Source organism: Nicotiana sylvestris, chromosome 11 (assembly GCF_000393655.2).
Source record: "Nicotiana sylvestris chromosome 11, ASM39365v2, whole genome shotgun sequence".
In the NCBI taxonomy this organism is placed as follows: domain Eukaryota; kingdom Viridiplantae; phylum Streptophyta; class Magnoliopsida; order Solanales; family Solanaceae; genus Nicotiana; species Nicotiana sylvestris.
The window spans coordinates 71,351,041-71,374,654 of NC_091067.1; the positions used below are offsets into that span (position 1 = coordinate 71,351,041).

Sequence of the window (23,614 nt, forward strand, 5' to 3'; positions counted from 1 at the left end):
CAGATAGATGGAACTCATAATATATACAGACATTATATAGATAAATCACAAATTAGCTTTATAAATACATGTTTAGATTTCTATAAACTCAGGTACAAGGTGGATAAAATCTGGGTGAGAGACTTAAACATAAATGTAGATTTTGTACTAGGATTAAGTTTATATTACATAATAATGGTAGCTGTCTACTCAGTAGAGATGGAGTAATATTCTTTAAAATATTACACAAACACCAGTACAAATAATAGAAACTGCAACCAGGATAAGAACAAGACTGAACGCGAGCTTGCAAGAAAATCAAAAAGAATGTTGTAAAGAGAGTAAAGATAAAAATACATGTTGTAAGATTAAAGAAGAATCTAAAACCTTAATATTAGAAGAAAATGAAGATAGGGATATATTAGAAAAGGACTATACTTTAATAGACATTGAAACAGAATTATACAATTTTAAAACAGGACTACAAAAAATAGGAATAATAAAGAACGAAAAGGATCTAGATAATATAATAAAAATATTAGATGAAATAGAAATAATAGGAGAAAAACCTTTAAAACATTGGGAAAACAATAAAGTTATGTGTAAACTAGATATAATTAATTCAGAATATATAATTAAAACAGCTTCAATAGAAGCTACAAATCAAGATCTAGAAGACTTCAAAATTCAAATTAAAGAACTTATAAATTTAGGAGTAATAAGAAGATCCACTTCTAAATACAGGTCAGCAGCCTTTATGGTTAGAAACCATAGTGAGATAGTAAGAGGAAAAGCGAGAATGGTAATAAACTACAAAAGACTTAATGATAACATTAGAACAGATGGATATAAGTTACCTGATAAAATAAAACTAATAAATAGAATACAAGGAAAAATGATATTCAACAAGTTTGACTGTAAATCAGGGTATTGGCAAGTGAAGATGCATGAAGAAAGCATTGAGTGGACGGCATTCACTTGTCCAGAAGGACACTTCGAATGGCTAGTAATGTCGTTCGGACTAAAAACAGCTCCACCAATTTTTCAACGAAAAATGGATAGTATATTTGGAGAATATAAGAGGTTTGTTTTAGTATATGTAGATGATATACTGGTATTTAGTAAAGATATTAAAGAACATTTAGGACATTTACAGACAGTATTTAGATTATTTGTAGATAATGGAATAATAATTAGTAAAAAGAAGATAGAACTATGCAAGAATTATATAAATTTTCTAGGAGTAATCTTAGGGGATGGAAAAATTAAATTACAACCCCATATAGCTAAAAAGGCCCTAGATAGAACCAAAGAGCTACAAAAGTTTTTGGGAATAGTAAATTATGCGAGAAACTTTATTAAAGACTTGGGAAAAATAGCAGGACTATTATATGCTAAAATAGGAGCTACAGGACAAAAATATTTTAACACAGAAGACATTAAATTAGTACAAAGAATTAAAGAAAAAATAAAAAGTATTTCTGATTTAAATATGCCACTAGAAACAGACTACTTGATAATAGAAACAGACGGTAGTTTTGAAGGATGGAGAGCAGTTTTAAAAGCAAAACCAAATAAATATAGTGATAAGAGTACAGAAAAAATATGTGCTTATCAAAGTGGTAAATATAAAGAAAAAGGAAATATGAGTAGTATAGATGCAGAGATATTAGCCGTAATTTACGGATTAAATAGTTTTAGATTATATATATTAAATAAACAAGAAGTAACAATTAGAACTGATTGCGAAGCCATAGTTAAATTTCACCGGAAGATAAATGCAAAGAATAGTAGTAGAAGAAGATGGTTAAATTTTATGAATACTATCAATATATAATCTGATTTTTGAACATATTAAAGGAAAAGATAATAATTTAGCAGATCAGTTAAGTATGCTTAAAATTACTGTCAATTAATAAACAAGTATTTTACATGTACAGCATGAGACCAACAGTTTCCAAGACTGAAGACAAAGGAAAGGGCATTGCCTCACCCTCAAACAGATACTTGCAGATAGTATTAGGTAATCTTCATTTTAAGCCACATCCTTTAGGAGAACGGACCAATATGGAAAGAATAAATTTTGGAAAACATAATTTAATATTTTTTTCCACCATCAAATATGTCATTTAGAGTCCTACCAGAATGTGTCATAAACAGACCTCAACGGTGTTTAATTGATAATTTATGGATAGCATACAATAAGAAAGACACAAAATATTTTATAGCGTCTCTTAATTCCTTAGGACAATATTTTATAGATAAAAACCAAGACAAAAGATTTAAGTATTATGTGGTTATACATGGTAAGACAAATGGTATTTTTCAGACATGATTAGAAGTACTAGATTCCATTAAAGATATAGAAAAACCACTTTTTAAAGGTTTTAATGATTTTACTGAAGCATTAGATTATGCAAGAGGAATACTAGGACCAAATTACTATATCTCCCCAGCACTCAGACAAAACCCGAAAAAAATCCCTCAATACAATATCAGAAAAGACAATGACAAGATAATATTCTGTGATCATTGTTCATCAATGACAGAAGCCTTTAAAAGAATAAACCAGAAAAATGAAACTCTGGCACAAGAAAAGACAAAACTTATAGAGCAGGTAAAGGTATTGGAGCACAGGGTACAAGCGTTGAGATTTGAATTATCCCAGACTCAAGCTATTTCTCAACAAGATGCAGAGATGAACAGTCCAAAATAGAGTTCTCCATCTCAAACAAAAATGGATGAGAAAGATGTGCATTCCCCAATGAATGCAGCAAAATCCACTGTATCGGATAATGATACAGCTAGTCCGGTTCAAACGGTAGCCGGTAAAGACACATCAAATCCGTTTATGGCTGTCACTTTGCCAAAAAGTGAAGATGAAGGTTCATCGAGAAGAAGACTACCCAGAACATTAACACAGGGAGAAGTGTTAAAAAAGAAGAGTATAATTTCAAAAAAGAAAAAAAATGAAAAAGTAGAAAATATAATAAAACAGACATTAGAAAACTTTTTTCAAGACAAGGAAGAACAAGACAAACACATGGTTAAGAATCCAAGTCCAAGACCAAGTCTAAATCTAAGTCCAAATCCAGAAAGGACCCAAAGTTCAGGAAAAGATGATAACTATGAAGACAACCTAAATTATCAGGATGCTCAAGATCCATATGAAGATAAGTCAGAAATGAGTTTCGATTCAATAGCTATAAATAATTTAGACACAAAAAAATAAAGTCCCAGTTAAAACGGCAATTAAAGAGCACCAAAGACAAAGGAAACAAGGCTGGTATACAGAGCAATAATGACAGCATACGAATGAGAAAAACAAGAAGGAAAAGAAGATGTGACAGAGAAATGTTAGCTGTGCTAAAAGACAAAAGTGACAAGTGACATAAAGTAAAGAAGATATGACAAGAGGTAAAGTTAGTTGTGCTAAAAGACAAGTTAAATTTTGAGTGGAAGAAAAAGTTACAAACACGGAAGGAATCTCCAACCAAGCCATGTGAAGATGGGGCCCAATGAAGTACCCTACAAGGCTGGACAAGATAGATTTCGGAAGAGTTTGGAATCCGTTTTTCAAATCCGTTCCAAAATTTAGCTATAAAAAGGAGAAGGAAGCAGAAGAAAAACAAGATCGAAGAGAAAAAACACTCTGAAGAAAACCCATCCAACCAACTCCCCTTTCCATCATCAACCCCCTTTCCAAAACCCTTTGTAAAATATTTCCTTACGGATACTTTAGTAGTTCCTCCTCTAAGCTTGTAAAATAAATAAGGCCTTATGTTTATGTGTGATCGTTTTTAATTCCCAAAGCTCAGTAGACTTTTTTGGGTTTCCCGAAAGGGAAATCTCTCTCCTATAAGCATGTAAGTTACTCATCTTTTATCTAAATTATGTTCCTGCTAGATATTACCCCTGTTTATTTTAAAAATTTTGTTATCCTGTATAGTTTTATATTTCATGTTCATATGAGCGATTATTAGATATCACTCTAAGTATATGGTTAGCTTCCCAATTTCTTAACAATTATGATGGATTAACCTGTAAATTCCTAGGAGAAACTGGTTAAGTAAAACCCGAAAATAATTTAGAAGGGTATAAGTGTTTAACCATGGCCGGGGTGAGGTTAAAGAAATAAGAGTTAAGAAAAGAGTTAAAATCTTTAAAAGATTGGGAAGAAGAGATGAACAGAGTGGATTAAAAAAAAAGTAGTAAAGGGGTAATTTCAGTTCATAATTTAGATAATATGGTAACTATACAAGTCTATAGAATAAAAGAGAGAGAGTACCGAGTAGGATTTTCACAACATAAGAATTCAATCGCGAAAAATAATTTTATTGTTAATGTCCAACAATCATAATAACTATACAAATCCAGAAAGTTTTGCTAGGAGCCTTACTCAAAGTTTGGAAGAATTTATAATAGGCGTAGAAAATGGGTTTTATTCAATAGTAGATTTGGCCGTACATTTTATATATCTACAAGACAATAGTAGTATCTGTTCAGATATATATAGAAAACAATTACATCTGATATTGTTAATATTATCATACCATCAGTCATATCATCTATATCATCTAAGAAGATGATTTAGACTATTTTAATTTCGACTTAAGACGATTTTAATTTCGACTTTATACCATCTATCCCTCTTATATATATATTTCATGTTTGCTAAAAAAAGAAAACTGCTACTGTAATAAAAACATAGTGGTAACTGAGACTAAAATATCAATTTCTGATCTAAAGGTAATTCCACCATGGCGTTTAGAATTCTAGTAACATAGGACCGAGATTATAGGACAAAGTTACAGAAGCTATTTAAAAAAGTAAAATTTCAATATTGCCGGGCTTTAAGTGGCGTTTATAATTCTAATGCATGGTTTGTAGACACAAAGCATTTATATAAGGAGTTTCTTTGTAGTTATTACTATATAAGATCTTACTTATGTGTTTATTATTTTCAAGATGATAAAGTATACCTATTAGTTACTTGTACTTATTCTTCCTTGTATTAGTTACTTATAATCCACGAGCTGGATGAGACCTTTATTACTTAAAAGTGTGAAAAAGTTCCGTTGACGGGACTTGAAGCCGGGTCTATCGGGTGAGAGCCGAGTATCCTAACCACCTAGACTACAACAGAGAACGTACAAGATAGTTCCAATCATTTATATTTATATTTTCAATCTATCATTATCAAAACTAGGAGTGTACATAGGTCGGGTTGGTTCGGATTTTCTAACTACCAAACCAAACCAAACCAATTATATCGGTTTATTAAATCAAAATATCAAACCAAACCAATAAAAGTCGGATTTTTCAATCTCGGTTTTTCTCAGGTTTTTTCGGGGTTTTTTTTCATAAAGTCTTCATAGCACACAATTTAGAATTTGTGCTCCAAATATTTCTTTAATCCTACTAAGATAGAACTATATAAGGTGTTTTTCAATAAACTAACATAAATATGAGATAAGTCATGGCATTGTATGAAAATATTCAACAGTAAAGATAATAAAATCGTATAAAATAAGTATTACTAATAAGCCATAATAAAAATAAACATAATTTAAAATTACTAATAAGTTGCTAAAATAAATACGACTAATAAGTATTATTATTTACATGACTAAACACTAAAAGAAAAATAAGTTATGCAATTTATCTAAACTACGAAAAAACTAAAAATAAATATCCAACACTATTTTCATTCATAATACAATTGATTTGAATGTCTTTTATTAGCATTAGTATTAATTTGATATTGATTTAGGATTTATTTGAGTTACTAACATTTATGAACTATAAAACTTATTGGATCATCCAAAAATTATAAGTTCAAGCTTGAAATAATACGTGAAAAGATAAAACTATGAAAAAGCTTATGAAATATTTATAAACTACACTACAATAAATATTTTTATGTCCTAAATATATTTAAAACGTCTATACATATAATGTCAGGTTGCTTTGGTTTCGGTTTGACTTTTTTTAGTTAAAACCAAACCAAACCAAATGTGGTCGGATTTTTTTTTTCCCACACCAAACCATAGTCAGATTTTTTTTCTCGGTTTGACTCGGATTATCGAATTGGTGCGGTTTGTCGGTTTCATTTATACACCCTTAATCAAAACTAGGAGTGTACATGGATCAGGTTGGTTCGATTTTATTAAAACCAAACCAAACCAACTATATCGGGTTGGATTGGTTCGATTTTGTCTGATTTTTCGGATTTTTTTGTTACATGAATATTATTTCAATCTTACTTTGTTAAACTTTTTATAAGTAAATATAAGCTTAGTAAAAATTGAAAATATTGACAAATATATGATCAATTAGAAAATATTTATGGTAGAATTTTTTTAATAACACATGATAGTTATTTTTTTAATCGTCTGACAATAATTTTTCGTTGATGTATACTTTCAAGGTTAAACGAATTTAATAATTAAACATAAAAATTAATATGATACCTAATTAGTGATAAGTTCTATTTAATTTTAGATTATCGAAATACCACTTCAAATTTGAAAAAGATATAAAAATTTAATAAATCTTGACATATGAACATGGAAGAACAAAGAAATTGATGCACTTCAATAACACTTGATAAGAAAGTGATCATATAACCCATTATTTAAGGTTAATAAAAATGGAGTACTTCATGTTCTATTAAATATTACATTCCATAAGAGAATCCCAAATATTTCTAGAATTTTTGTAAACAAAATTCTATATAAAGTCTTAAAAGTATATATAAAAATTATATATTTATATGTCGGATTGATTCAAATTTTTTTACTCAATACCAAACCAAACCTAATTGGGGTTTTTAATGGGTTTGGTTTGATTTTCAGTTTGGCGTAGTTTTCCGGTTCGATTTGTACATCCACACACAAATTGACCATTGTGTATATCATTGAAGTATTTCTTGATCCTTTACTCCTAATGTTTTCTTTCGAAGGTTTGCAATAATAAACATTTTATATCTGACAGCTAACAGCTTGTTTGGATGGTTGTTACATATCGTTTCATAATGTATCGTATCGTATTGTATTGCATTGTACTGTATTGTTGGATGGATACAATGTTTGGATGGATTGTGTCATTTGCCGTCGTTTCATGGTATCACGCACCAGTAACATGATGAATAAACTTGCAGTATTATAAAGAAAAATTATGATACAGTATATAAAAAGGTAGGGTAAATGATAAAATAAATTATTTAATAATAATGAAGGGTGAGATTGAGAGAAAAACACAAGGAAACGACGCGATCACGCCAAATCGGTCGTTACATAAAGTAGCATATTTCATCGTTACGTAACGATGTATTTAACGATACGATACAATAAAATTTAAGTAACAATCAAAACAAACATTGTATTTAACAGCTTGTTTGGATGGCTGTTACATATCGTTTCATAATGTATCATATCGTATTGTATTGTACTGTACTGTATTGTTTGATGAATACAATATTTGGATGGATTGTGTCATTTGCCGTTGTTTCATGGTATCACGCACCAGTAATATGATGAATAAACTTGCAGTATTATAAAGAAAAATTATGATACGGTATATAAACAGGTAAGGTAAATGATGAAATAAATTATTTAATAATAATGAAGAGTGAGATTGAGAGAAAAACACAAGGAAACGACGCGACCACACCAAATCGGTCGTTACATAAAGTAGCACATTTCATCGTTACGTAACGATGAATTTAACGATACGATATAATAAAATTTAAGTAACAATCAAAACAAACATTGTATTTAAAGTAACAATACGATACGATACAATATATAACAACCATCCAAACAAGCTGTAAGATTTGAGGTAGATCACGATATAATAATATAAAAAATCTGAGTTGGAGATAGTAGATGCAATGCAATGTTTATAGGGAATTTACCAGTTATGTCAACCCACAAGCAAGTTAGTACAAAAATTAATTAATTCATAAAATATTACCAATATTAGCCAATTAGTTATTTATAGCAAAAGAAAAATCAAAATTTTGCTTTCTTTTGAGTAGGTGTTATTGGAATAGATTGGATGCGTCTTAAGGAGTTTAAATCTCAGTTTTGGGATGATTTGGTAGAGTTTTGAGGTGGTTTGAATTAAAAATTCGAAGTAGAAGATGAACATGGAAAAAGATGATATGTATATCACACAGTGTATCATTTTTGTATCGCATATGTATCATATTTGTATCAAATGTGTATCACATGTATATCCAAGTATACTTGTATGTGAGATACATGTGTGATACGTATTTGATACATGTATCACAGAAGAATTTTTTGGACTCGATTTTAAATACGAATTTTTATACCAAATCAGTCCAAATCACATCTAATCTTCTTCAAATTTTGTATATTGATTCATCCATATGTTTTCAATGAATTTCAACCAAAGGCAAATGTGGTGTACTATAGACGGGTTCAACTGAACCCAATACTTTCGACGCAGGATAAAAATTTATATGTTAAAATTCAAGAAAATTACAAAAATAGTAGATATGAACCCATAATTTTAAAAGTATAATGGGTTCAACGCCAAAAATATTAAAAGTTGAACCCATAGAGTTTATAACCTAGATTCGTCTCTGATTTCAACCATATCCATTGAAAAATGTCCCTTTTATTTTAGATTTTTGGAGTCTTGTATCTATTTTTTTGTATTTCATTACCTTGTTTGTCATCTCATCCATGAAATTTTCTTTCCATCTTAAATCTAATGTTGTTGATCCCGCTTAAAAATATGGAAGGAGATCTTGTGTGTGATTCTTGGAGAGAGAATTTTTATTTATTTGGTTCTTCAATTTTTGTTTGCATTTGGCTAGTTTTGGTAAGTCTATGATTAATGGTTAAAATTTAGTAAGCTAGAACTTATTTGAGACATTTCCGTAAGATTCCCATATTTATATAAAAATTGCACAGGGCGCCCCCATTTAACCTATACCCATATTTTTAAAATTATTTAACCTATACCCTAATTTTTACAACTTCAGGCGCCTCCTTCTTCCTGCTACCTTTACACTCCTTTCTTTGTTAGTCTCTTAGAACATCTTGTTTTTAATAATGTGATACTTCGCTTCATCATTTGTATTTGTGCGGATGCTTACATCACAATGCTTGGGGTGAACTGCTTTTCTCTGTGCTTTTCATGTTTATTGTTTGCAAAATTTATGATTTAGATACTGTTGGCAATCTGATTATTTTATAATAGTATTTCACTATGAAAGAATAAGGTGATTATTTATCTAGTATGTTAGAAAGCTTTTTCAAAAACTTTAGCTTGTATAGCGCTGAAGTTTTTACAAATGAACTAAATAACTTCAGCAACTTCTGCTGAAGTTTTTGAAAAAAGCTTTAGGACAAAACTAATGAATCCAGGACAAAAAAAATTAAGCTTATTTATTACTGAAGTTTTTACAAATGAACTAAATAACTTCAGCATCTTCTGTTTAAGTTTTTGAAAAAGCTTTATGACAAAACTAATGAATCCAGGACAAAAGGCTTCAGCTTATTTAGTACTGAAATTTTTACAAATGAACTAAATAACTTCAGCATCTTCTGGTAAAGTTTTTGAAAAAGCTTTACGACAAAACTAATGAATCCAGGACAAAACTTCAGCTAAAACATGCTGAAGTTCAGCAAATAGAGAACAAAACTTCAGCTAGTAGAATGCTTACAAAAATGGTAGAATGCTTACAAACTTCAGCTAGTTTTGTCCTGGATTCATTAGTTTTCTCGTAAAGCTTTTTCAAAAACTTCAACAGAAGATGCTGAAGTTATTTAGTTCATTTGTAAAAACTTCAGCACTAAATAAGCTGAAGTTTTTTTTTGTCCTGAATTCATTAGTTTTGTCATAAAACTTTTTCAAAAACTTCAACAGAAGATGCTGAAGTTATTTAGTTCATTTGTAAAAAGTTCAGCACTATATAAGCTGAAGTTTTTGAAAAAGCTTTCTAACATACTAGATAAATAATCACCTTATTCTTAGATAATGTATTACTACTATAAAATAATCAGATTGCCAATAGTATCTAAATCATAAATTTTGGAAACAATAAACGTGAAAAGCACATAGAAAAGCAGTTCACCCCAAGCATTATGATGTAAGCATCTGCACAAATATAAATATAAATGATGAAGCGAAGTATCACATTATTAAAAACAAGATGTTCTAAGAGACTAACAAAGAAAGGAGGAAGAAAGGAGTGCACAGGTAGCAAGAAGAAGGAGGCGCCTGAAGTTGTAAAAATTAGGGCATAGGTTAAATAATTTTAAAAATATGGGTATAAGTTAAATGAGGGACGCCCCGTGCAATTTTTACTTTTGTGTCTCCTCGTCCTCCAGAGTGGGATCGGCATCTGTCCTTCAAATTTAAACATTTGCTTGGGGAATGTTGCAGCAAGCATCAAGTCAAGCAGATGATAGTAATTCTTTTCCACTTTAGTCGAGATCAAGAACTATTTGGTTACAGATAGAAAGAAATTTAAGTTTTTAAAATTAGTCAGTGAAATCTCAACCTTTTCTAACTAAATAAAATTTATAAAAAAGTTGGTATTTCATAGTGAGTTAATACTTTAAATAAGTGGGAAGTTTATTTGCAGTTTTGACAATTCTGCTTAGCCAAGAAGAGACCATGTTAACCAAACCTCAGGTTTTAGTGCATGGACAAAGGAATTTTTTTAAGCTATTGAAAGTGTAACATAGAAATGGTTGAAATTTTGAAAGTTCCTTGATGCTTGCCATAGACTCTATCATTTAGAAAGAAAGGGTTGTGGCACCCAAGGTTATGGACTAGTGCTCAATAAGGTAAAAATACTACTCCATGTCATTTCTTCCTATCTGCCTAAGATTATCAAAAAGTAGAAAAAAAGAAGGTTGTCCTCCATCCTGCTGAAGAAAAGAAATAGAAATATGGTAAACTCAGTCCAAACTGAAGAAGACAAGAAAGCCTTTTTACTGCAAGAATATGATTACACCATTACAAATGCAAACATAAAGGCGCTAGTGACACAGTCAGATGCACAAGAGATTCAATTCAAGTGCATACATACAGTTATAAATGCCAAACTTGCAACATGGCAGCATTTAGAAAACTTCAGCTACCTTGGTCGCAAGAATGCGTTCTCGTCTTTCTACATACCCAAATGGGAACCAACCTGCATTCCCCTTGCACTCACCTTCAGCCCAACCATTGTTTGACACCTTTTCCGGAAACAAATAAACCAATTTCAGAAAGGGGAAATAATCTCAAACAACCAGTGATCACTTTTGCCAAAGAAGATCAGAATACACAACATAAATGATGCGAGTGTAACAAAATTGACATTGCATTAAGTGAAGAACCGGCAAGTAATCCATTCAGAACCTCTTATAACGGGATCCTTCAGGAATTATAACAAAAGAATTTACCGAAAATGGGTACTCAAAAACTGTAAGCTAGTGCTAGACAACCATGACTATACATAATTACCAGTTGAAGAAAGCATGGTGCTAATGCTAAGTACCGTATTCCAGATGCACCATGGCAGTAGCAAAGCCAGGAATTTACTCAAGGGTGTTTAAACTTGAAAGAAGTGAAAATATTCTCCGAGAAAGAGTGTTCAATATATGTTATATACCTCTAAAATCTAATATTTTACATATATACGCAATGTAATTTTCTGACGAAGGGTGGTCAGTTGACCACCCTTTATAGCATGTAGCTTCGCCCATGCACCATGGTCACAAAAAGTTCATCAACTTATCAGAATGGATAATGATTTTCTGTCAACCAGATACTCATGCGGAGGGGTTGGAGATTTGGGGGTAGGGTATTCGCATGTACTGTGACAACGAAGCATCAGAAAGAAAAATATTACTGATAACATTAGACAGAGAGCTAAGCTTACTTTTCGAACAACTACATAGTCACCAACTGATAATGTGAGCTCTATGTCTGACTCAGCTTCATATGGGTGTACGACCTGCAGTAAGAGACGTATAAACAAATAAAAAGCTAGAATTAAGTAAAAAACACAGAGAGTAATCCATCATGCTTATTGATTCATAAGAACGCGAGAGAGAGGCAAAGTAACCATCACCTCAGCCAAGAAATAAGTTTTCCCATCTATGGATCCATCATATGACTGAGAAGCAAGTCCACCATTAACTTCAGTATAAGCTGGGGGAGGAGGCATCGGATTATAACTAGGAGATGCTTCAATTCTTTGACGCTCTGACATCATCTATGCACTCAAAGAGCATACATCAATCCCCAACATTTAAAAGTGATAAACCAGTCAGGAGACTAGATGTAAAACTACTAAGATACGGCCAACAATTTTGATAGAGAAAGAGCGCACCTCTACCTCAAGCTGATCAAGGATTTGCAGAACTCGCTGATGATAATGACGCTGTGCCTCAACCTTGAACAAGAAATGAATGAAGGCGCTTTCTATGGAGATCTCTGATTGAAAAAGGAAATAACACTGAATTACAGTAGTAAAACGAAACAAGTATTACCATGGCTACGAGCCGTTGGAGTGTTAACCTCTGTTGTTGAGCTTCAACAGCAGTCATGGCAGCAGAAGCTTCTTTTCCCAAAGTAGTCATGTTTGACTTTAGGTCCTTAAGTTTTGCTTCAGCAGCTTCCAGCCTTGATGCACTTTCAGGATTACCATTGGATTCCCTCAATTTAGCCTGTCGTCTGGAAACTTCGATAGCCTGATTTATTCCAAAGAAGGTAGGCATAACTACAGAAATTCAAGATATAATGCAAGTAACTCAGTGATACATGACTAGATATCAATTTATAAACGATAAGTGGCAATAGTTTAGTCAATCAGTCAAATAATGAACGACGCCTTAGTTTCAAATATTAGCTATAGTTTAGTGTGAGCACGTGATTTTTGCTTCACGAGACAATCGCTCCAAAAGAAATAAAAAATAACAACAATTGATCCCGTTGTACAATTTTGAGATTTTTACATGGCACTTCGCTAATTGTTTATGACTTTGGCCCATTTTTACTTTATTAAAACAAAATACAAAAATGTACGTGTCATGCATGATCTGAACCGTAACATGGTTGTTAAATAGAAAAGCATGAACAAGCATCTTTGCCCGTGATTTTGTTTTGTTTAATTTTTACCTGTTTTGAATCATTTTAATGTGTGTGCAAATAATTGTATTAGGTGTTTATTTTAATTTGATTTTACTTAGTTTTGTATTTTTATAATAAAAGAAAAGAAAAAAAAAGAAAGAAAAGAAAAGACCCCTTCCGGACTTGGGCCAATTTGTTAAAATTGGCCCAACAAACTCAGCCCAAAACCCAGGCCTGCCCGGTCCAGACCATCTGATGCCCAGAGAATCCAAACGACATCGTATTGATACAGGTTGATCTGGGCCGTTGATCTCAGATTGATCAACGGCCAAGATCAATCCCCGTAACCCACCAACAAACCCGACCCGTCTCACCCGGACCGACCCCAAACCTTTATCCTTGAAACGACGTCGTCCCTGGTTAGCCAAAGGATCCTGGCCCTTCATCTCATCTCATCCAACGGCCAGGATCCATTTGCTCACTAACTATATAAACTCCTAACACTACCCTGCCCCCTATCCAAACCCCAGCCTTCGTCGTCCTCACCACAAACCCCAAACCCTAGAGCCGCCCTAGTATCCCCCACCATGAAAACCGGCGGCATGAACGCCGGTGACCTTCCCCTTAACACCATAGAACCCCCTTGACATCCTGAACCCAAATCTACCAACCACATACCTCGAATCCTATCCCACCTTCTCGAATCTTCATTTGAAGATTCGAGTCGGAACCTAATCTACACCGATCTGCCTTGAAATCATACCAGACACTCCCCAGACCCCCCTCGTGACCAAACCATACTTGGTTTGGTCCGAATCTAACCAGGGAAACACGAATCCCAGATCTAAGTTTTTGAACTCTAGTTTTCCCTGTGCATGTTCCGTGCTTTGTTCAAACTGAAGAGATTAAGGCCTAATGGACCTTAATCGAGGTGTTTCTCATCCGAGAAACACTTCGTTTAAAAGTCCATTCAACCTTAAAGAAGGTCCGTTCAAACACCAGTGGATTTTTCTGATTTGTTCCTTAAAAAGCTTTAAGGTGAGTTAATTTTCTTTTCTTTATTTCAGTTCGTATGTTTGTGTGTTGTTAAAGGCCTGTCCGCATGGCCAAACTTTTTGTTTTGTGTTTTTGAACTGCTATTGTCCACCTTGGCCGGACCTCTGTATTCAGTCAGTTTCTTTCTTCATAATGCGTGTGTATAAATGTATGTTCAATTGAATCCGTAACTGGTCATTCATTTAGTTCTTAGGGCCTTTCTGTTTGACATTGCAAAATGAACCCCTTATGTGATACTGTTAAATGTCTGATTTTTGGCTACGATTGTGTATGTTAATGCTAATATAATCGAGTCGACATGTGTCGTCAATTAGTTTCAACTGTCCGAACAATAACAAATCGAGTTGCTTCTGTTGAACATTTGCCTGAATCAATTAAGAACCAAGTCCTGTTAATTATAGTCGTTAATATGATTTCAGAAACCTAAGGCTTGGTCTGTAACTGAAATCTGAGTTGATGGCATGTGCACTTGTGCACAGCATGTGCATTGTGCACAGCTTGTTTTCCTGCATAAAAAGGCTTTTGATTTTAAAAATGGTTTGACAGCATATGCTGTCAGATATATTCTACTGCCCATATTTGCTTTTGGTTAATAAAATGGGAAAGTTTAAAGCTGCCAGGAGAATGATGGGGTTTTATATTTAATTAGCTAAAGTGGAACTGAAAAGAAAAGGGCACATGGGAGGGGTGTTTGATATACTCTAAACAGGCTGTTAAAAGGGGAAGGTGAAGGCTTATAAGAGGAGGACCTGGGGACACAGGGAGATGGACGGAGATATACAGAGGGATTAGAGATAGTCATATACAGAATTAGAAAAGGGGCTGATAGAAATAGAAGAGGAGGAATACAGGATTGAGAGATAGAAATACACACACGCACACAAAAGGAGGACAGAAGGAGAAGGGAAAAGGAAAATAGATAGACTGTGAGGAATTCTTTGAAAGAGAGAGCTGGAATACACATTGAGAGATAGATATACACACACAAACAGAAAAGTTGGGAAAGAACTCTGTTTGATAGCACAGACAGACAAAAACTAGAAATTGCATTCTTAGTTGCTGTTTTGATTTCACTGGTCTTGATATGTTGTCCAACACTGATTCCTTCTAAATCCAACTGGGTCTGTTGTTCGTTTGTTGGTCTATTCTGAGATTTGGTCTAGCTGGGATCTAGATTCTACCCCAATTGTTTCATTTGTTGCTGCTGCTGTTACTCTGATTCCTGTTGCTGCTGATTTTCCCTGTTATTCTCCTCTTCTTCTTTGCATTTCAGCCTTCCAGGTACACATTTCGAATCCCGTATTGATGTAACTGAAACAATTCGAAAGCATGAAATGAAAAGGGTTGAAGAAGTTCAAGTATTTGTTGTGATATTCATGGTACACTAACGGGTCTGTAAAAAATTTTGATTAGTTCATAATTCAATAGTTTGAAAGCATGTACTGGTACTTGACTGGGTTTAGCCCCTTTGTGTTTTAGTTTGGTAGTTGTTTGTTAATACGGGGTATGTATACTCCAATCTTATACAATGCTGTTTATGTTTCATTTAATCTTTTTTTGGTTCCGTTAGGCAGTACATAGGGTCACGCTCAAAGTCCCATTAGTAACAATATCCAGTAACTAAATCCTTTAATCTAGTCCAAATAAGTTCAGTTAAGTTCAAATTAAGAAATGTTCGGATTAAGTATTGCATTTCATCTATCTCATATGTGATCTTTTGTTCGACCAGGGCATTTTTCCTAAGGCATGACGTCTTTTACTTTAAAAGTAATTAATCAGAAACTGATAGGAGTTTGGTTTAGGCCAAAGTATATATTTCAATTATCATACATTTTTCTTTCTTCTATCTCTGGAAATAAAATAATAGAAATGTGTCACTGTAGGATACCCTTCTAAAAATAATGAGACGAGCCTCGCCTAATAAAAAATGCAAATTGCGGGGCCCTCAACAACTAATCATAATTATTTAGAATTCAAGACAGGTCATTTAATAAATTTCATGGCCTTCTGCAAAGATAATAACGCGTTAGACTCTGAAGGCGCGGCTTAATTAAATCATATTCTTAAATTCGGGTGCACATTGATGTGACCCAAATCCGAATCTCAACGAAGTCCGAATGTGTCGACGATCACGGGTGCATTGATTGTGACGTGGTTCGAGATGCATTTCCACGACGTTGCAATTCCATAAAAATAAATGATAATAATAAAAGCGGTATAAATCTAATAAAAAGCACATAAGTCACAACATGTATTTAAAACAGATATTTAGCCATTATAACAATTTAAGCGACCGTGCTAGAACCACGGGATTCGAGGATGCCTAACACCTTCCCTCGGGTCAACAGAATTCCTTACTTAGAATTTCTGGTTCGCAGACTTCATTTGGAAAAGTTGAAAATTTCCTCGATTTGGGATTCAAGATAAACCGGTGACTTGGGACACCAAAAGCCAAACCTTTCCCAAGTGGCGACTCTGAATTAAATAATCCCATTTCGAATATTGTCACTTAAATTGGAAAAACTCCCCTCGCGCATCTTACCCCTCGGGGCGGGCGCGCAAAAAGGAGGTGTGACATTTAGTAATAAAAAATGTTAGCATACTGACTGGAATGATTAATGTGGAAGACAACAATAGGTGGATAGAGAGAGAATACTTCAAATGAAAACACGTCTCTTCTTTAAAGTTACCTGAGCTTCAGCTTCCTGCCTCACTCTATCATAGCGCTGAGCAAGATGTCGAGCATCCTCCAATGGAGCTCCCACAACCATTGCTCTTAAAGGCTCAGCAACCTGAAGTTTGAAACTTAATCAAGAATTTAAGACAAATTCCATACTTAGCTTACTACTTCATGAATGAATTAATTACAAAGAAAGATCTAAGTCATCTGATTAGAAAGCTCTTTGTGGCACTACTCGCTTGGTTACAACTAAGAAGGGAAATCTAGCTTATATACACAAAGTCCAGAACATCTGGAAGATGAAATGCAGGTTACAAATAAACAGCTATGGTGTTATTGTGACAATGAAAACTACTAATAATAGGACATTCATCATATCAAGAAAATAGAAAAAGATGAAAGGAAACAAATGATTGTCTACAAAAAGTCAGAACATATATCTCATCAATCTTAAACTAGGCCAACTTAATAAAAATTACCAAGATACTGTTTTGACCTTTAGATTCGAGTTGTAGACATTGTAAGCTAATTTAGCTAAGTTTTGTTGGTTATTTGTAAGACTGCTCACCTGCACTTTTCCAGGCACAGGTTGCTGAACATAGCCACCGAAAATGTCATCAATATTTTGCTCACGTGTACTCTCCAGCCTCATTTCATAGTAAAAATAACAATATTACTTTTGAAAGGATTGCAGATTAACTGAATTTTCTGTCATATACGACAATACTCTAGTATTCACTATCTAGCAATACTTCCAAGACAAATAAAGCAAAAAGGAAAACACAGAAGATATAGTAGCTAGATATGATCTAAGCAAATTTATGCATAATATCAACTTATCAAAATATCATTGACTCCAAAATTTCGTAAAGTAACCATTAAATCACAATCCACCACTCTATAGATCACTTTTTTCTTTCTTATTTTTTCCTAGTGCAGCCTGAACCAGCACCTCTCATTCCTTTGCACAGAAAACAAAATTTGATGAAACACACATGATAATGAAGAAGGGCTTTCAATAGATCCAAACCTGTGTCCCAAGGGCTTTCAATAGATCCTCACGTTCCTTCTCAATTTCAGCTTGAGCCCTACTATAACTTAATGCTGCTTTAGATAATGTATTGCCACTTGTACATGTATTTTCAGCCCCATATTTTCGGCTATCGTCTGCCAACCTAGTACCTAAAAAAGGAATGTATGTAGGACCTTAGTGAAAAAATAAGCCTTAGAGATTACACACATACGTAAGAAGAAATTTCAGTGACTGACCAATTTCAATTTGCTTTGAGCCACTGATGATGTAGCCTTCAACACCTCGGACAATGTCTCTTTGGAAGTGCTAGTGATAGAACAGGATACAAAGGATAAAGAAAAAAAAGAATCCAAACAAGACATTTAAAAATGGGGGAGTTTTGTCAAACCTTGCCAGCACGAGTAGAAATGTACAGCTTCTCGAGTGTTTGATGTTGTTGCAACTCTACTTCATCAGTAACACTATTATCTTGGCCACCCAGTCCACTAGCAAATTGTTTGAAGACAGCCTAAGAATAAAAATAGCAAAGAATCAACACAGACCATCGTTTACATACACTGGCTTGAGGGGGAGTGTTAAAGAGTTAGTATGTATAGTAGTATGTAAAGTGTTTCACATTGGTAGAGAAGGGCTTAGTACTACGTAAATACCCCATATAAATACTTAAATAGGGCTAATGTAAGACACAAATGAACACAAGAGGAATTCTTTCTTCCCATGTCTTAAACTCTTAACATATTCAATGTACAGTTACAACAGAGCAAGGATTTACGAAGGTGCTCACCTGCATCTAAACTGATGCTACTTGATATTGCTGTCGAGGACCTTCTCCTTCCGGTTAGAGGCAGATCCATGATTTAAGCTTTATGGGTTCAACCTTTAAGGTTCTTAAAATTAAAGGTATTGTATTTTTAAAGTTATGGGTTCATACCTATATTTTATTACAATTTTAGTGGATTTTTACACATGAATTTATGTTCTGTGTCAAAAGTATTGGATTCAGATGAACCTTGTACTAACACGTTGCATCCGCCTCTGCTTCCGATGGAGGGCCGCCTCTATTCGGTGGTCACAGGGATGTTGTTGGTGGTTAATCACCGAGTTACAAAGTTAAAAGATGAATCAGATTTCATTCTCGTGTCTCAAAGACTGAGGCTAGCTACGATGGATTCAAAGCTAAACTATGAGCTTCAACTCTTCCTTACCGGAAAGAGAAGGTCCTCAACTGCCACATCCTCTTCCTTCAGCAATTGCTATCAAAGATAAAGACAGATTAATAGAACCACATTTTTTCGTTCCATTTATAAATCTGGAATCCCACTACTAAGTGCATCTTTTGGGAATCAAATGCCCTAGATTATTCACTCCTACCCTTCTTGTGTCAACCCATGATCCTAACCCCACAGAAAAAAAAGAGAGAGAAAAAGAAGGGATCTTTGTACAAAAAATAAACAAATTAGAAGAAAAAGAATCCGGCGAACAAAAGTGAAGAGCTAAAACTAACTGTTCTTCCTAGTCACAAAAGGAAAAAAAAGAACAGCTTGAAGAACATACTCCTCAAGAACAAAGAGTCAAGAGTACAGTTAGGGTTCATTTCTTCACTTATAGATATGGAAAAACTGGTATATATACAAAGATAGAAAGAGGGAAATTACATGTTGTTGTTTGGCAACTTGTTCTCTGAGCTTAGTAGCTTGTTTTCTGATTGCTTCCATTTCCTTCACACCCACCACAGTCCACAGCAGTCAGCAGTGAGAGTGGTGAAAAGAAGAGGGAGAGTTGTCTCAACTTTCTGTTTCAAAAAATGTGTCGGAACTCAATTCTTGTTACTTTTATTTGAAACTTGTTGGACTCCGTACTTGCTTCTGTTTGACTTGTCACTTTTTCGCCCGTGATCTCACTTGTCCTTAATTAATTTTCTCCGAGTAAGTTCTTAAGTTCTGATTTTGACCTAACTAATTTCGGGCCATTTAGACAATGTACTCATTCCATTCACTTTTTTTTGGTTAAAAGGAATGTTGTATTTATATGCTAGTTAACAAAAAGAACCACATCAGGGACATTATTGGAGTATCGCAATGATTCTATAGTTGTAAAGTTTAGCATGATTGTATTTAAGTTACAACCCACAAAAGATCTAACTAGTTCAGTTCCTAGGATGTTTGCCCAAAATACATTATTGACAAACATCGGAGGAACTGATAATGTCATAGATTTGTTTAAAAATATCTCCTTTGTTGTTTCCTTGGTCACTACATCAGCTACTCTGTTCTGCTCCCGGTAGATGTGCCTCACTACCACGTTGCCCATCCTTTGGATGATTGACCTGCATTCACAAATTAGAGGGTCATAAATCAGACTTCCATTCAAAAGCATATTGATTGTTTCAGCTGAATCAGTGTTTATTTCTAGCGGTACTAAATGTTTTTGCTCCGCCAGTTGTAGACCTTGTATGAGGGCCTGAACTTTTGCCCTTGTGTTTGTTGTTTGGGGGATATTGTCCATGTAGCCCAATATCCAATCACCATTGTGGTTTCTGAATATTCCCCCTAAACCACATATTCCTGGGTTCCCATTTGCTGCTCCATCTGTATTCAGTTTGTAAGAACCTCTAGATGGAGGTTCCCATTTTAACAGGATCTAGTGAGTTACCTTTGCTGAGTCATTCTTTGTAAGCATAAGGTATTCAGTTGCTTTAGAGATTGTGTTATTGGCATTAATGTGCTCTTTCTTGTTATTGAATACATTGTTGTTTCTGGTTAACCAGATGTGCCACAGACAAAAGGGAATGAGGTTGTCCCAACAGATGTAGTTGTTGAAAGGGACATTTTTGAGAGAGTTCCATGTTGATTGCCATTGGTGGCCATTGAAAATCGGAGCATTATTTGAACCATTTCCTAAAGATTTGGATAGAATTTCATTCCAAAAATGGACAACATTAGGACATTCAAAGAAAATATGGGCAATCTTTTCTTGTCCATTGTTACAGTATTAACATTGAGGGACGTAGTTGATTCCAATAGAGTGGAGGAAACTCCTAGTTGGAAGTATCTTATGGGTTAGGAGCCAGATGAAGTATTTGATTTTGTTGGGGGCTTGTAGATTCCAGATCCATTTGAAGGGGCCTTCCTCCCCAGAATGGATACTGGGTGTAGTCCTGCTTAGGAAGGAGTAAGCAGAACTGTTTGAGAACTGGCCATTAGGAGTCAAATCCCATATAGGATTATCATCCTTAGTTATAACATGGGGGATGAACACAGAGTTCAACAGGTTCAGAGTATTTGGGGGAATGTTAATGGACAAAACTGATGTGTCCCAATTACTCAGGTTGTGGATTGAGCTAACCTTGGCTTCAAGGTCATTTTGGGTTAAAGGGCCCTCAATCATCTGTCTGATTGCTGGTTGATTAGGGATCCAAGTGTCATTCAAGAAACTGACCATATTTCCTTTGTGGACTATCCATCTGCTTGCTTTGTTGCATATCTCCCAGCCCTTTAGAATGCCCTTCCAGGTTGGAGATTTTAGGTGTTTAGGGTGTCTAAATGCTCTAACTGGTCTAGACATGTTGCAATATTTGTGGATGAGAACTATAGTCCATAGACTATTGGTATTCTTATAGGTTCTCCATGTCAAATTTGTGAGGGAAGCTTTGTTCTTGATACTAGCCTTTTGGAGTCCTAGCCCTCCCTCAGCCTTGGTCTTAGTGACTACCTCCCACTTGATTAGATGTAACTTCTTCCTTTCAGGGATGGTGCCCCAAAGGAAGTTTCTCTGAATTCTATCAATCTGATTAGTGATTTTGGTGGGTAGATTTATGTATTGCATAGCATGACTTGGGATGTTGTTCAAGGAAGTTTTGGACAAGACTGTTCTCCCAGCCATGTTGAGGTATTTAGTTTTCCAACCAGCCATCTTGGATTGCATGTTATCAATAATGAATTGAAAATCTGCAGATGATTATTTTTGTGGAGAATGGGGAATCCAAGGTATTTTCCAAAGGATGTTGTGTGCCTGATGGAAAAATTATTGGTGAGATATTGTATGACATCTTGAGTGATGTTTGAAGAAAATAGGACTCTTGATTTGGTGAGATTGATTTTTTGTCCTAACTGCTCATTGAAGTTCTGCAATATTGAAAGAATGGTATTGCAGTTCCTGTCATTGGCTTAAGCAAAAAGGGTGAGGTCCTCCACAAAGAATAGGTGGGATAGTTTTGGTCCAGACCTACTTATACTTATGGGATACCATTGGTTATGTAGTACTGCCTTATCAATAGATCTTGATAATCATTCCATGCACATAATGAATAGGTAGGGAGACATATGGTCGCCCTGCCTAATGCCTCTTGAAGGTTTGAAAAACTCTGTTTTCCCCCATTGACAAGAATGAAAATGGATGATGTACTGATGCATGACATGATGAGTTTGGATAAGCCCTGGGGGGAGTTGAAAGCAGCTAGAGTGTCTTTAATAAAGGACCATTCCAGCCTATCAAAGGTCTTCTCTAGGTTTATTTTTAGGATCATGTTGCCATTTTTCCCCCTTATTTTTCTGAAGTGAGTGATATATTCTTGGATAATGATGGCATTGTCACAGGCTCTCCTATTAGAGAGAAATATTGCTTGGCTTGGCCCAATGATTTGTCCGGAATAGGCTTTATCCTGTTCACAATGACTTTTGTGTTTGACTTGTAGATGGTGTTACAAAGTTCAATGGGCCTGGAATATTTTAGCATTAAAGCTTGGGGCAGTTAAGTGTTAGGCACAACAGAGTTTGGTTCATGGTGCTATCCATAGAGCTTGTAGAGAAGCATTTTTATAGAAGTTTGTGACAGAGTCCCCTACTATATCCCAATACTTTTGGTAGAAAAAGAGGTGGAGGCCATCAGGACCAGGAGATTTGAAGGGTTTGTGGGAGAAGACTGCCCTTTTAATCTCACTCACATTAAGAGGTTTGTCCATAAAAGCACTTTGGCTTTGAGACAGAATGGGTGCCATGGTAGAGTGGTCTGTGGGATCCCAAGGGGCTTCAGCGTGGGATATTTTGTATAGATTAGTAAAGAAGCCCACAATTGCTGAATGAATGTCATTTTGGTCATGAAGCCAATTTCCATTCTCTTCTTTAAGAGAGAGGATTCTATTCCTCCTTCTTCTATTGAGGGTGGATGTGTGAAAGAATCTGATGCTAGCATCACCCTCATTTAGCTAGTTAATTCTAGACTTAAGTTTCCAATTTGAGTATTAGGTTGAGTTCAATATTTAGCTCTGTTTCAAGGTGTAACAGGTAACTACTAAATTGGTAGCTAGGAGATTTTTGGATTCTAGAGATTCTTGCCAGGATTCTCTTATTTTGATGGAAGATGTTTCCAAAGACTCCCTGGTTCCACTTTGTTATCAGAGTCTTAAAGTTTTCAGTGAATTGAAGAAGGGTGGAATGGTCAGAGAAGGCCCTATTGATGATGTTTGGGAAAGAAGGGTGGCTAGCCTACATTGACTTATTAACCTGAAGGGCCTTGATGGTTTGTTGTTTGGAGGCCCTACCAAGTTAATTTGTAAAGGAAAATGGTTTGAGTGGGTCCTAGGGAGGTGAAGTACAGTAGCTTCAGGGCACTGTTCAATCCAACCTTCATTTGTGAAACACTTATCTATTCTTTCCAGAATTAGAGAGGTTTTGTTAATGTACCTTTTATTAGTCCAAGTGTATTTGATTCTTTTATAGCCTAGGTCTAGGAGGTTACACTCATTTATACAGTTCCAAAAC

At 34.6% G+C, this 23,614-nt stretch overlaps 1 protein-coding gene across 3 annotated transcripts; it reads right to left on the bottom strand.

Annotated features, from left to right (window-relative positions):
* Positions 1–10,936: 10,936 nt before the first annotated feature.
* Positions 10,937–19,760, bottom strand: LOC104229456 (SH3 domain-containing protein 2-like). Of its 3 annotated transcripts, none has more exons than XM_070163016.1 (10): positions 19,511–19,760; positions 18,244–18,363; positions 18,092–18,161; positions 17,853–18,004; positions 16,833–16,934; positions 12,507–12,707; positions 12,353–12,409; positions 12,086–12,229; positions 11,894–11,968; positions 10,937–11,207 (listed from the first exon to the last, which is right to left on the bottom strand). In XM_070163016.1, exons 1-10 carry the CDS (start codon positions 19,568–19,570, stop codon positions 11,091–11,093), a joined length of 1,098 nt encoding a protein of 365 aa, XP_070019117.1. In that variant the 5' UTR covers positions 19,571–19,760; the 3' UTR covers positions 10,937–11,090. The 3 variants fall into 3 exon arrangements, with proteins under 3 accessions (XP_070019117.1, XP_070019116.1, XP_070019118.1); XM_070163015.1 differs by having other exon boundaries at positions 12,347–12,409; positions 19,511–19,755; XM_070163017.1 differs by lacking the exon at positions 19,511–19,760 and adding an exon at positions 18,640–19,406 and having other exon boundaries at positions 12,347–12,409.
* Between the last annotated feature and the right edge of the window lie 3,854 nt (positions 19,761–23,614).

What these genes read in the sequence shown, in the direction of transcription:
- LOC104229456 (XM_070163015.1), bottom strand. Translation starts at nt 19,570, where the DNA reads ATGGAAGCAATCAGAAAACAAGCTACTAAGCTCAGAGAACAAGTTGCC. An exon ending in TCCAACGGCTCGTAGCCATG is followed by an intron (nt 12,410 to 12,506) that starts GTAATACTTGTT and finishes TTCTTGTTCAAG; the next exon opens with GTTGAGGCACAGCGTCATTA. An exon ending in ACTATGTAGTTGTTCGAAAA is followed by an intron (nt 11,208 to 11,893) that starts GTAAGCTTAGCT and finishes TTTCCGGAAAAG; the next exon opens with GTGTCAAACAATGGTTGGGC.